This window comes from Heteronotia binoei, chromosome 1 (genome assembly GCF_032191835.1).
Source record: "Heteronotia binoei isolate CCM8104 ecotype False Entrance Well chromosome 1, APGP_CSIRO_Hbin_v1, whole genome shotgun sequence".
In the NCBI taxonomy this organism is placed as follows: Eukaryota; Metazoa; Chordata; class Lepidosauria; order Squamata; family Gekkonidae; genus Heteronotia; species Heteronotia binoei.
In genome coordinates, this window is record NC_083223.1 from 115,689,265 (window position 1) to 115,702,470 (window position 13,206).

General features: G+C 43.4%; 1 protein-coding gene across 8 annotated transcripts in view; it reads left to right on the top strand.

Annotated features, from left to right (window-relative positions):
• LAMA2 (laminin subunit alpha 2) overlaps nt 1-13,206 on the top strand; it is a 900,941-nt gene that overhangs the window by 513,970 nt on the left and 373,765 nt on the right. For all 8 annotated transcript variants that reach the window (XM_060239150.1, XM_060239173.1, XM_060239164.1 and 5 more), the window contains exon 15: nt 8,404-8,515. In XM_060239150.1, coding sequence (XP_060095133.1) covers nt 8,404-8,515 — 112 coding nt within the window. The remainder of the gene's footprint in view (nt 1-8,403; nt 8,516-13,206) is intronic.

The following is a 13,206-nucleotide window of genomic DNA, read 5'->3' on the forward strand; positions in this document are numbered from 1 at the left end:
ATCAAAGAAAAGGTCCCTTCTGAGGGACATTCCCCTTATCCTCAGCACGGTGCCCTGTTCCCTATTGACCCTCACGCTCTTTGGCAGCAACGGGGCTGCTACGTTCAGAGCGGGGCTCATCTAATACGCTCCCGAGAGTCTTCCCCAAGTGCCTAACTGACCATCTCTGCTTTTCAATATGCAGATGACACCCAGCTCTATCTACTAATGGACGGCCGGCCTGGCTCCGCCCCAGGGAACCTGGATCGGGCCTTGCAGGCTGTAGCGGCGTGGCTTAGATTGAGTGGGTTGAAGTTGAACCCAGCGAAGACAGAGGTCCTTTGCGTGGGTCGCGGCGCCCAGGGAGGGGAAATAGCTCTCCCAACCTTCGACGGCGCACCATTGGAACCAGTGCGCCAGGTAAAGAGTTTGGGTGTTTTACTGGAGCCTTCATTATCAATGGAGGCCCAGATAGCAGCCACTGCCAAGTCAGCATTCTTTCATCTGAAGCGGGCAAGGCAGTTGGCCCCCTTCCTGGAACGCCGCGACCTCGCAACAGTGATCCATGCAACGGTCACCTCAAGATTGGACTACTGTAATGCCCTCTACTTGGGGCTACCTCTGTGCCGGACTCGGAAGCTGCAGCTAGTGCAGAATGCGGCGGCTAGGCTGTTACTGGGGCTCCCGAAATGGGAGCACATACAGCCGGGGCTGCGCGGACTGCACTGGCTGCCAGTTATCTACCGAGTCCAGTACAAAGTGTTGGTTATTACCTTTAAAGCCCTATATGGCCGAGGACCTGCCTACCTAAGGGACCGTCTCTCCCCGTATGAACCCCAGAGGGCACTGAGGTCAGCAAGTAAAAACAAAATGACCATCCCTGGGCCGAGAGAGGCCAGGCTCCAAAGCACCAGGGTGTGAGCCTTTTCAGTTGCGGCACCTGCACTGTGGAACCAGCTCCCGGAGGAGGTGCGGGCCCTGCGGAACCTCGACCAGTTCCGCAGGGCCTGCAAGACTGCCCTTTTTAGACGCGCCTATAATGATACGGACTGCTGAGTTGCAATGAACGAAGAACCGCCATCTTTAACACCATTTAAATTGGCAGAATCAGCGCCAGAACAGCTATTACTGCCAGATATATATATAATGTAATGTAAATTAAGTATTTTAATTGAATTAACGGGTTTTTATGTGTAATTTTAATTGTTAATCTAATGTTTTACTATTTATGTTAATATATTATTTACTGTTAGCCGCCCTGAGCCGCTTTGCGGGGAGGGCGGGGTAGAAATAAAATTTATTATTATTATTATTATTATTATTATTATTTCCAGGGCAGTCACCTCGGCCTCAAGGGTACGAACTCGTTCCCTGAGGACCAGGAGCTCCTTGCATCAAGCACACACCCAAGACTTCTGTCCTTTGGGCAGATAGTCATACATGTGACACTCAGTGCAAAACACTGGAAAGCCCCCACCCCCCTGCTGGCATTTTATCTTCATATATATAAATATAAATATACAGTCCTCTTTAAATGCTGTTTGTTTAAGTGGCTCCCCTTCTGGAGGGTCAACTTACCTTATTGGGAGAACAAGGAAATTGGGGATCTGGGTTCCTGGTCCTTACTAAGAGCCACAGGCCAAGACTAAGACTAAGAGCCACAAGCCAAGAGCCCTTTAGACTCTTACTAAGAGCCACAGGCCAAGACTAAGACTAAGAGCCCCAGACTAAGAGCCACAGGCCAAGAGCCCTTTAGCTCTCGCCCTTCGGCTCGTGCCAAAGGCAAGGCACAACTTAAAATGCAAAGAGGGTGGAACAGAGCCACTCCTAAGCAATCAGCAGCAATCACTCTCAATCACTTTCACCTTTAGCCCACTCAACCAAACAAAAAGCAGTTCCCCAGCTATCACAACTCAGAATTTTAAGCAGTCCCACAAACCTCAGAATGAAGTCTTTCAAAACTCAGAAATTCTCAGCAACTTCTCCAGCTGTCTCAGCTATCAGAGCTGCTCTGCTCTGCTCTCTCTCAGACCTCTGTGAGATGTGCTCAGCCTTTGGCAAGGCACAGCTTAAAATGCTGGTAATGATGGTAGGGTCACTTTCTTCAAGAGTAAACATGGACAGAAATTGGGGAAAGCAGGTGGATGTGGGGCTAGCAGTTCCACAATGCCTGGAAAGCAGAAGCTGCCATGGGCAAGGTGAAGCCACTGCTGGCACTTATGCTCCAAACTGAGGGTCTGACTGGTAAAGAGCCCTCTTCTGCACTCCATGGGCAGTATTCTCCTGGTGTCTTCCTAGGATAAGGGGCAACTGGGATTGGCACACACACAGAGAGAGAGGCCCCAATAGCTGTCCACTCCATTATTCCCTATGAAGACCGATTCTCATAGTGTATAATGGAGAATTGATCTAAGGGTATCTGGGGCTCTGGGGAGGCTGTTTTTTGAGTTAGGTACACGAAATTTTCAGCATAGTATCTGTTGCCTCTCCTCAAAACACCTTCTAAATGTCAAAAAGATTGGACCACGGGGTCCAATTCTATGAGTCCCAAAAGAAGGTATCCCTATCCTTCATTATTTCCAGTGGATGGAAGGCATTTAAAAGGTGCGTGGTTCCTTTTTATGGGATAGCCAGAATTCCCTCTGGAGTTCAATTACATTTGAAACAACCTTGTTCCTGGCTCCACCCCCAAAGTCTCCTGGCTCCACTCCCAAAGTTCTCAGATATTTCTTGAATTGGACTTGGCAGCCCTACAGCAAAACCAAGTTGCTAAGACCAACTGATGTAGTTACTGGAACGGTGTGGTTGGAAAACTGGAACTAGAAGAAAATGCTCCTATTGCTCTTTTTCTACTCTGAGTCTCCATTCACTGAGTGGCAATCATGCAGTGTTTGCAACAATAAACTTATGGTGCTTTCATGACAGCCAAAGTCATTTAGGCCCATGTAATATCAGGAAGTATGAAACTGGTTGGCCAGTACCCATGTAGACAATATTCAAATTCCAATGCCTAATGAAAATTAGTGCTATTCACTGGATACAACTGTGGAATAATGTTGCGTGAAATGTAGATGATATGACCTAGAGGGTTTCCAACAGTATAAGTTTTTCTTTGCTTTTTAAACCTTTACTTAGAACAGTTAATGTAATGGGAGACTGTATATACTCATTGCTTCAAATGCTGTATCTCTTTTAATCTTGTTTGCATTTTGAAGTCAACAGTTGTCTGCCACACTAGCAATCATATTAAATATTTGGTCTCAAAGCTGGAATTTCTCAAGTATCTTCAGGATCCAGTGCCCCATTACCACCACCATTATATACTTTAAAGCCTGCAGGATGGCACTGAGGAATAGAAATTACTACATTGAAGTGGGGGGGGGGGGGAATTGCACCGCAGCTTTTTTCAATGAATAAAAACTGTTAAACACATTAAAATACCATTTACCAAATAGCAGAACCTAATGAAAATTGGAACTGTTCACTGAATACAAATGTGGAATAATACTGAGTGAAATGTTCTGTGTGTAACTGTTTCTCATTGTCTCAAATTGTATTACAAAGCACTAGGAAGGGGCAATCTGTGGTTCAGTAGGCAAATAGGATAATAACATCGCTAGCAAATTTTTGTGTTAATATATTTTAAATTCTTTCATTTACTTGTGGCCTTTATCTTAGAGATCTCTATTTTTACTAAACTTCTTTTGCCTTGCATTAAATACAAATCCACTATGAGACTGGAACATGAAGACAGAACTTGTCATCTGCTGATTTGTCCCTACAGGAAAATATTTTTGTTACCTGTATCCAGATCCCTCATAGATTAAAATTATTTAGCCATGGAGGAAGGATTCATTAGGGTCAGACCCAGCAGCAATAATCACTTGAACCATGCAATGTACACAACTCACTCCACTTCATGATACATGCCACACAACTTAATTGGACCTAACCTAGGGTTGCCAAGTCCAATTAAAGAAAAATCTGGGGACTTTGGGGGCGGAGCCAGGAGACTTTGGGGGTGGAGCCAGGAGACCTTGGGGGTGGAGCCAGGAACAAGGATGTGACAAGCATAATTGAACTCCAAGGGAGTTCTGGCCATCACATTTAAAGGGACAGCTCACCTTTTTAAATGCCTTTCTTCCATAGGAAATAATTAAGGATAGGGGCACCATCTTTTGGGGCTCATAGAATTGGACCCTCTGGTCCAATCGTTTTGAAACTTGGGGGGTATTTTGGGGAGAGGCACTAGATGCTATACTAAAAATTTGGTGCCTCTACCTCAAAAAACAGCCCCCCCAGAGCCCTCAATACCCACGGATCAATTCCCTATTATTCCCTATGGGAATTGTTCTCCATAGGGAATAATAGAGTGCCTAGTAGACATTTCCCTCCCCCCCCCACGCTTTCTAAAGGAAGGGGGAGGGCCTCCATACCAGGGAATTCCCCCCTCCCTGCCCCCTCCCTCTCTCACACACACAAACAAACACTTACCGCACTTGGTCTTCTTCCCTCTGCCTGCTCTGAAAACGAAAGCAAAGAAAGGGCGGGGCCGTTCTCCGAAGCCCTTCCTGTTTCCTCCTTCCTGCCCAGCCTTAAAGGGGCAGAAATTTTACAAACTGCTCAGGACTCAGGAGCTCTACACCAACATGAACGCTTCAGGTATGTTCTCCCCCCCCTCCACCCCCCCGCTTCCTGATTTCTGGAGACCGGGGGATGAAGCTGGGAACCCAGGAGCCTCCCGGAAAAGCGGGGGGATTGGGAAGCCTAACCTAACCACAGCCTCCAAAAATGTGTGTAACTTGGCTCAGCCCAGCAGTGGCCACCCCACAATTCACCTGAACAACTTGCTACCTCATGCAACTTGGACAGTATTTTTAAAAATGCCTTTAACAAAAAAAAAAAAAAAAAAAAACCTCTACCATGCAGAACAAGTGTGGGACTATCAAGGATTTATAGGGATCATCTAATTTCTCTCTCTCCCCCCCCCCTTCATTTCTTCCTTCCCTTCTCCAAAAGCCTCTATAGCCTCTCTCGTATCCCTTCCTCCTTCTCTCCTTCCCACCCACCATTTAACCTGCCTTTTTCTGCCCTTCTGTCTTCAGTTTTCCCTCCATTCCTCCCCTGGCAGCCCCTTTGCAGTACTAGTCACCAGGCTGGGCCCAGTTGTATGGCAGGGAATCTGAAAGGAAATCTGCCTCACTTTCTGCTGCATCCCCCCCACACTATTTCTTCATCCCTTTCTTCTAGCAACCCCCAATATTCTCACCTTTCCCCGCTTCCTTCTTTCCTTCCTACTACCAACCAAACTACCTTTTATCTGTCCCCCCATTATCAACTATATTTTCTATTTACCAAATTTATAACCTGTCTTTCTCCACAATGGGGACCCAAAGCAACTTATATCACTGTCTTTTATTTTATCTTTACAACATCTCTGTGAGGTAGTTAAGGCTGAGAAAGTATGACTGGCCCAAGATTACCCAGCAAGATTCCATGACAGAGTGGAACTTGAACCTAAGTCTCCAATATTCTAGTCTGAAACCCTAACCATTGGAGCACACTGGTATGCGTGCGGTGTCTGTTATTGAACAGTAGCAAATAGCTGGGCCTGTGTGAGTCATGCAAGTCCAAAGGCCAAAACAGCCATGGAAAGGGCCCCTGCCCTCTCTACCCGACTTTTACTGATAGAAGCTAAGGCTTCAACTGGCAATACAGTGTGGTTGCCTAGCAACAGCCATAGAGGGGATTGGTTTCTTAAAGCTATAGATGCTACTTCTATTATTTTGGCAGTTAATGCCATAGTGCAGGGGTGGCCAATGGTAGCTCTCCAGATGTTTTTTGCCTACAACTCCCATCAGCCCCAGCCAGCATGGCCAATGGCTGGGCTGATGGAAGTTGTAGGCAAAAACATCTGGAGAGCTACTGGTTGGCCACCCCTGCCATAGTGTTTTGTTTTGTTTTCTTTTTAGTTATCAGTTTTATCTGCAAACCTGGGACTCTTCTCGGGTTTGTAGAAAGATCTGTGTTGTCCATTCATGGCTCTAATAGCTGGATTTAAGTATCACCAGTTTTGGCCATGTTGAGAATTAGATACATTAATTTATAAAGCTAAACAAGGCTCAACAAATTCAAATTGATAGGTTTTCTAATGTCCAGAAGTGTCAGTGTGGTACCCAGTATTTTCAGCATAGGTTTTATTATAGGATTTCTCACCAATTTTCAGTTGGAATAAAATTTTATTTATCATCTTGCATCAGAATGTTTTGTTGTAACACATATGGTTATCTATCTGAACCTAACAACCAGCAAGAGCTTCAGGAGTGGGAACAAATATCATTTGCACCATGACATCACCTTTGGGAAAATCTGGAAATGACTTTGGTTAGTTCTAGGGTAGCACTTTTCCTGAAGTGACATCACTGCTCAGACACCACTAACTTTTAAAAGATTTTTTCTACTGCTGCTGTTTGGAATGGCGGTAAGCAATTAGGGCTTCAATAGGAGGCTGCACACCACAGCAGGAGGCCTAGTAGACTTAGTGTGACATAAAAATAAATATGCTATTAAGTTCTTGTCATTGCTTGTTTAGTTGTAGCTTTAACTTTACACCATTCAGTGGTGGTGGATAAATTAATTTCTTAACTAGCTATTTTCTTTGCTGTTTGAAGGGGAAAAGGCATCCTCTCCCTGCTGCTGCCTGCCTGCTGATTGGGGGAATAGAGAGGAAAGCATGCCCCCTTCTAAAGGTAGACAACAGCAAGAGGTTGTCTGGCTCCTACAGCCAGAGAAAATTGGTCAATACCTGGCTAAATCCATAGTTATAACACTGACCAGAAATTAACAATGCATGGTGTGTATGAATTCAGGTAAGTAACTGGTTCTTGCTTACAACCACTCTGTAATGAGCCAAGTCCAGCTTCTCCAGTCCACCAAACTTCTGGCTTCTTACAAAAGGGAACACTGTAGACATCACAGAAACCTGTCCTCAGTCTTACATCCTTGCAATAACAATGTGATTGCAACAATAACAGCAACACAAATTTAAATATTCTCTCTTCATTAACTTTTCACATACTAATTTTCAGTTACTTTATACAATGGCATAAGAGCCTAGAAAATTTTATAAATCTCCCCACAACAGACTCCCCCACTTCTGCTAACCTCCATCCATAGACTCAACCCTTACTAAGGTAAACCAATTAGTCCTTTGGGGCTACATAACATTTAAGTATGAAAAGTGGATTGTTGGTTCAATAGTCCCAGTGATCAGCCATTGGCTATTGATACTGACAGTTCTGAGTACAACAAAAGACTGCAGTTTGCAGTTAGATTTGAAAAACAAATGGATCTCAGCCCCAGTTGGCTGAGGACTGGGAGCTCAGAAACAGATAATTTTGGATTAACTCTGTGTGCTTCTCTGCCCCCAACAGCAAGTGAGTAAAACAGACTTCAGAGTTGTTCTTCTTGAATTTTTAGGAACTATAGCAAGATATAGCAAAAGAGCACTTAGGTGACCTCTTAATCCTGCTTTATAATTGGTGGGTTCTATGAAAGCCATTCTGTGAACAAGCTGATATACAGTGGGTGGTTTCACACAGGAGATTTGGCCCAACCTAGCTCTGCCTTCTATTTGGATTAAAAGTGCATGATCACACAAGCACATCTGCCCTTCGAGCCACACCTGTTCTCACCCTGTCCTCCTATCTGCATTAAAAAGCTACCTGGAGTACCCCAGCTCGATTCATAAGCAGTAGAGCTGTGTGATCACGCCAAGCCATTTCCTGCATGATCGGAGGGGGTTTTCCCTCAAACCCCGCTCCAAGGTGCGCTTGTGTGCTTCTCTGCTTGAGCACACACACTGGGGGACTTTTTATAAAAAAACAACCCTTTCCGTAACTGGTCCATGGTTGAGGTTTGCTAGCAGTGTGAATGGGCAACCACGGACCATTGCTGGGATCCTGCCGCTTCAACAGTGGATCAAATTCAAGCAGTTTTTTTTCCCCAACAAGATAAAATCACGTGTATTTCACAATGTGAAACCAGCCAGTATAACTGGGAGACTTCATTTTTTTGGTAGAATTTTTTGTCCATTTCTCAGTTTTGATTTTTGACTGAAAGCCTGATTTTGGGTATGTGTGATGGATATAAAAACATACAATTTGAAAGCTAAGCACAGTGCTACTGCTACTTTTTATGTGATTGCTATCTAATATGGATCTGCTGTCGTTTAAACATGAATGATGTCAAGACAAATGAGAGAGACCACAGAATGAAAGACCTATTTCACTTTAACCCAATAAACAATAGCAGGCAATCTCAGTATTGAAAGTTTTCCTCCTCATTTGGCTTTAGAATCATATGAGAGACATACTTCTCTCCAAGGCAAACTGGTAATCTCTCTGTTTTATTCATACACTCTAGGTTGAGTGGTGTCAGCCTAGAAGCTGCTGATCGCTTTTCAACTGGGCAGAAATATGCATCTGCAGTAGAAGTTTGCCAGTGTCCTCCAGGTTATTCTGGTACCTCTTGTGAAGTGAGTATATTAGTGTGCATTAATTGCTATGCCTTCAGTGGAGTAATACAATTGAAATTCCAAAAGCAGGAAGCAGGATAGCAGAAGAAGAATGAATTAATAATCTCTCTTACTTTTCTTTAGTGTTAGATCACAGAGAAGTACTCTGCTTTCCCTCTGTCTATTAGATTAACATTGGATTTCTGTTAATCAAAGTTAATGCATTGTGAGCTGGCTTGGGAATGTATTCTTTCTTTTCCTACTCTTGCATCTCAGAAGGAAACTCCTTATTCCACACTAAGCAGAGCATTTGGCTAATCTGGATTTGAAATTATAGTGTAAAGTAGATTTGAGTTCATGGGTTAAGAGGAGATTTAGTTAAACAGGAATGTGTGTGTGTTGATACTCATTGATACTGAGTATCACTGCCTTTTTTTAGGATCTCCCAAGTCCTGAGGGGGGGGGAATGGTGGAATCAGTAAAGCCTGACATATTATTAGTACTGGCACACACCCCGCCCCACAACTCCCAAATAAAAGCACTGCTGTTAACCATTATTAACATTGGCAGTAATATTTTCCTTTGCTGTTCTTAGAGAGCAATCCTAAACAGGACTATGCAGAACTCAGTCCCATTTTATTCATTGTGGCTTATTCCCAGGAAACTGTTCTTAAGAGCACTTCCTTAATGTAGAAAAAAGAACACTTGCTTTACAGATGAGAATGGTGAGAGAATAATAATGTGTTCCTGAGTTGAGTTCTGATACCCTAGCTCCTTTTAATATGGAGCCTGCAGTACAGGCTGTACCTGTACAGCCATTTTGTCAGGTTTGAAAATACATTTGGATTATTATTATTATTATTATTATTATTATTATTATTATTATTATTATTATTATTATTATTATTATTATTATTATTATTATTATTATTATTATTATTATTTTGCAAAACATTTGTGAACTAAATTGTCACTTATTTTTCCTGATAATTTTACACTGCCAATGCAGCATTTTCTCACTATGGGCATTGTTCCAAAGGCAATACTACACATGAAGGAAGCTATTACATTAGAAGACAAACTTTCCCAAAGTTCAGCCTTGTAGAGCTATCAGAAGTGTCATATATAACCTAAATAAGTATCATTGAGCATTTATTAAATTGTCAAAACCAAACTAGATGTTAGCTTTTTTTGAAGAGCTGGATCTGGATTTCCTGAACCCCAGTCAGATTTCCTGCAGCCACACAGCAGTTGTGGGGAATGGCTGTTTTTAAACAGAAATAAAGCAGAGCCTGTTTGGGCTTGAAATACTACTTCAGAGGAAAGGCTCCTCTTCTTTCAGTTTAGAGGAGGGAGAACCTTTTTGAAGGTTATAAATGTTTGTTTAGAGAACCTTGTTGAAAGTTATAAATGTAAAATCCCTATGTTTCCCCTTTTCTCTGAAAAATTATTTAGGTTATACCCATGCAGTGTTCTTATATGCTTAACAGAATCATAAAGGCACTGCCCATGGTAGCTTGGAATATGAAATTCTTCAACACCAAATCCATGCCTATTAGGAAGCACTTTTAAACACAAAGATGTTCTATTTCACAAGATGATAAACAATATGCCATTTATATAGGCACTCTAGGCATTTCCTGTCAGATCTCCTCTACTTTAAAACACACCATAATTTTATTTATTTATTTAGGTCCCAGAGCCTGGATTCATATCAAATAATATGTTCCTCTATTAGATATTAATGTAAGACTAAATCATTTATAAAGTCTAAAGACAGATTTTGCAGTTTTTTGTAGTGATTGAGAAACTTGTTTGACCATAGCTGTACAAAATAAATGAGTATACATACAAAGGAGTGGTCTTCACACTGTTATCTCATCTTATGCTCTAATAAGAGAACTCAGGAGTTTGCTATTCCAGTAGAGAACTCAGGGCCTCAGGACTGCAGAAAAAAATGTGAAATAAAAAAATGCACTGGGCAGCTTTAAAAAGCAAAAAGATAAAAGGAGTGCCTGTTGTTGTTTTTTTAAATGATTCCCTCCGTGGTTGTTGCTAGGCAACCATAGTATTACAAACTAGGTTTTGTCAGTAAAAGGGAGGGGGAGGAGGCAGGGCCCATTCCAGGCCTATTTTGGCCTTTGAGGGAGGACTCATTAGGACAAGGCCTGGCAAGGGTTGCCAGCTCCAACTGAGCTTCAGATTAGGGGCTGGTAGACCCAGTTTGTAATGTTGTTGCAGAAGCTCACTGGTGATTTTGGACCAGTCAAATACTTTCAACCTAACCTACCTCACAGGGTTGATGTGCAGATAAAAATGAGGTAATAATAATGTAAGCTGCTTTTGACCCCACTGTGGAGAAAGTCAGTAGTTTTCCTAGGTTATAGGATTTTTTTATTTTTTTTTATTTATTTGGGATTTATATCCCGCCCTTCCCACGGATGGCTCAGGGCGGCTGCCAACAATTAATCAACATAAAATTTAAACAATTTCAGGTATAAAAACAATTAAATATTTAAACAGTTAAAACTTTAAAACAGAATATTTCAATTTACTGTAAACAGATGGCTGGCCAGTTACATCAGTTGTCATTCTGGCTAGGTATAGGCTAGCCGGAAGAGGGTCGTCTTACAGGCCCTGCGGAACTGCGCCAAGTCCCGCAGGGCCCTTACCTCTTCCGGCAGCTGATTCCACCATACGGGGGCCATAACGGAGAAAGCCCATTCTCTGGTGGCTTTCAGACGGCCTTCTTTTGGCCCGGGGATAGTGAGGAGATTTTGTGTTCCTGACCTCAGTGCTCTCTGGGAAACATGTGGGGAGAGACGGTCCTTCAGGTAGGCAGGTCCCAGGCCATATAGGGCTTTAAAGGTGATAACCAGCACCTTGTACCGGACTCGGTATATCACTGGAAGCCAGTGCAGAGTCCGGAGACCCGGCCGGATGTGTCCCCACTTTGGGAGACCCAGTAACAGCCGGGCCGCGGCATTCTGCACCAGCTGCAGTTTCCAGGTCCGAGACAAGGGCAGCCCCATGTAGAGGGCATTGCAGTAGTCCAACCTTGAGGTGACCGTAGCTGGATCACTGTTGCTAGGTCGTCGCACTCCAGAAAGGGGGCCAGCTGCCTTGCCCGCCTAAGATGAAAAAATGCGGACTTAGCAGCGGCTGCTATCTGAGCCTCCATCTTTAAGGAAGGCTCCAATAGCACCCCCAAGCTCTTGACCCTGTCCGCCGCCATCAGCGGCGCACCGTCAAAAGCCGGCAGGGGGATCCCCCTCCCCAGGCCGCGGCGACCCAAGCAAAGGACCTCTGTCTTCGTAGGATTTAGCTTCGTAGGATGTGGGGAAATTGGGTGGATATGGAAAATTGAAGACAGAGGGGCAGATAAAGGTAGGTTGGCTGTTGAGTGGAAAGGAGATAGGGTTGCCAACTCCAGGTTGGGAAATTCTTGGACATTTGAGGGGTGGAGTCTGGGGAAGGGAAGGGTTGAGAAGGGGAGGGACATCAGACTGGTATAATGCCATAGACTCCATGCTGCAAACCAGCCATCTCCCTTCTCAAGAACTACCATTGTAAAACTTCCAGGTGAGGACTGGTAATCATCCAGAATTACAACTGCTCTCCCGGAGACAAAGATCAATTCCTTTGGAGAAAATAGCTGCTTTGGAGCGTGGAGTCTATGGCATTATATCCTGCTGAGGTTGCTTCTCTCCCTAAGCCACACACTCCCAAGACCACACCCCCAAATCTCCAGGAATTTCCCAACCTGTGGCTGGGAAATTCTGATTAAAGCTGCTTGATTAAAAGTCTTCAGCAGTCAAAAACCCATTTGTTAAGTGGCATCATCTGAACACAGCACTAAACCAATGGAAAAATCTCACAACAGCACGGGTAAGGTTTGGAATCTGTCAGATAAAAGGAGTAAAACTAGTTTGTGATGAGACAAAGATGAAAAATTATTTGGGTACTGTGTTACAAGCCTATTTCTAAGGTTCATATAAAGCAGATACTCCAACAAAATCTATATTAAATTTCCAGTTTTCCCCTGAGAACAATCACAAAGGCAGCCTAAATAAGGAATCTTTAAATCTTCTCTTCATAACAGCAGTGGGCTGTGCATTCAATTGAGTTAATAAGAAAGCTCTAAAGTAATTTGGGATAGTTAGATAAAAAGCATAGGAAGGCAGCAGTTTTGGTGGAGGAATACAAAAAAATACAGAAGAGCAAACCCTGCGGATATGAGTCTGCTTGCGGAGAGGGCGGGATAAATGTCTAATGTAAATCAAATAAATAAATAAAATAAATGTGCTCAAGTAATCCTTTTTTTGCATATTCTTCTAGATATAGGACTTAACAACTGCGGGTTCCAGGCCCTGAATAATGTCAGGATTTAGTCCAATAAGACAGAGCTAGGATTTAGTTCAATAAGATAGAGTTTTGTGTCAAGAATCTTGAACCAAGAGGATTTATGGGAATCTGCTTTTAATAAAGGTATAAATAATTTAAGTATAAATTAAATAAGAACAGCGCTAAGAAGCACCCTGCCGGACACTATTGACAATGGAAAAGTGTAGACAGGCTGCCCCCATGACTGCTGCTGAGGGGTGGGGAGGAAGCAGGTGGATGGCTGGGAGCACTGCCACCACTGCTGCTGCTACTGTGTGGTGGGAGACTTCCGGGATATGTCGTCTGCTAGCAGGTGGATTCATGAGCGC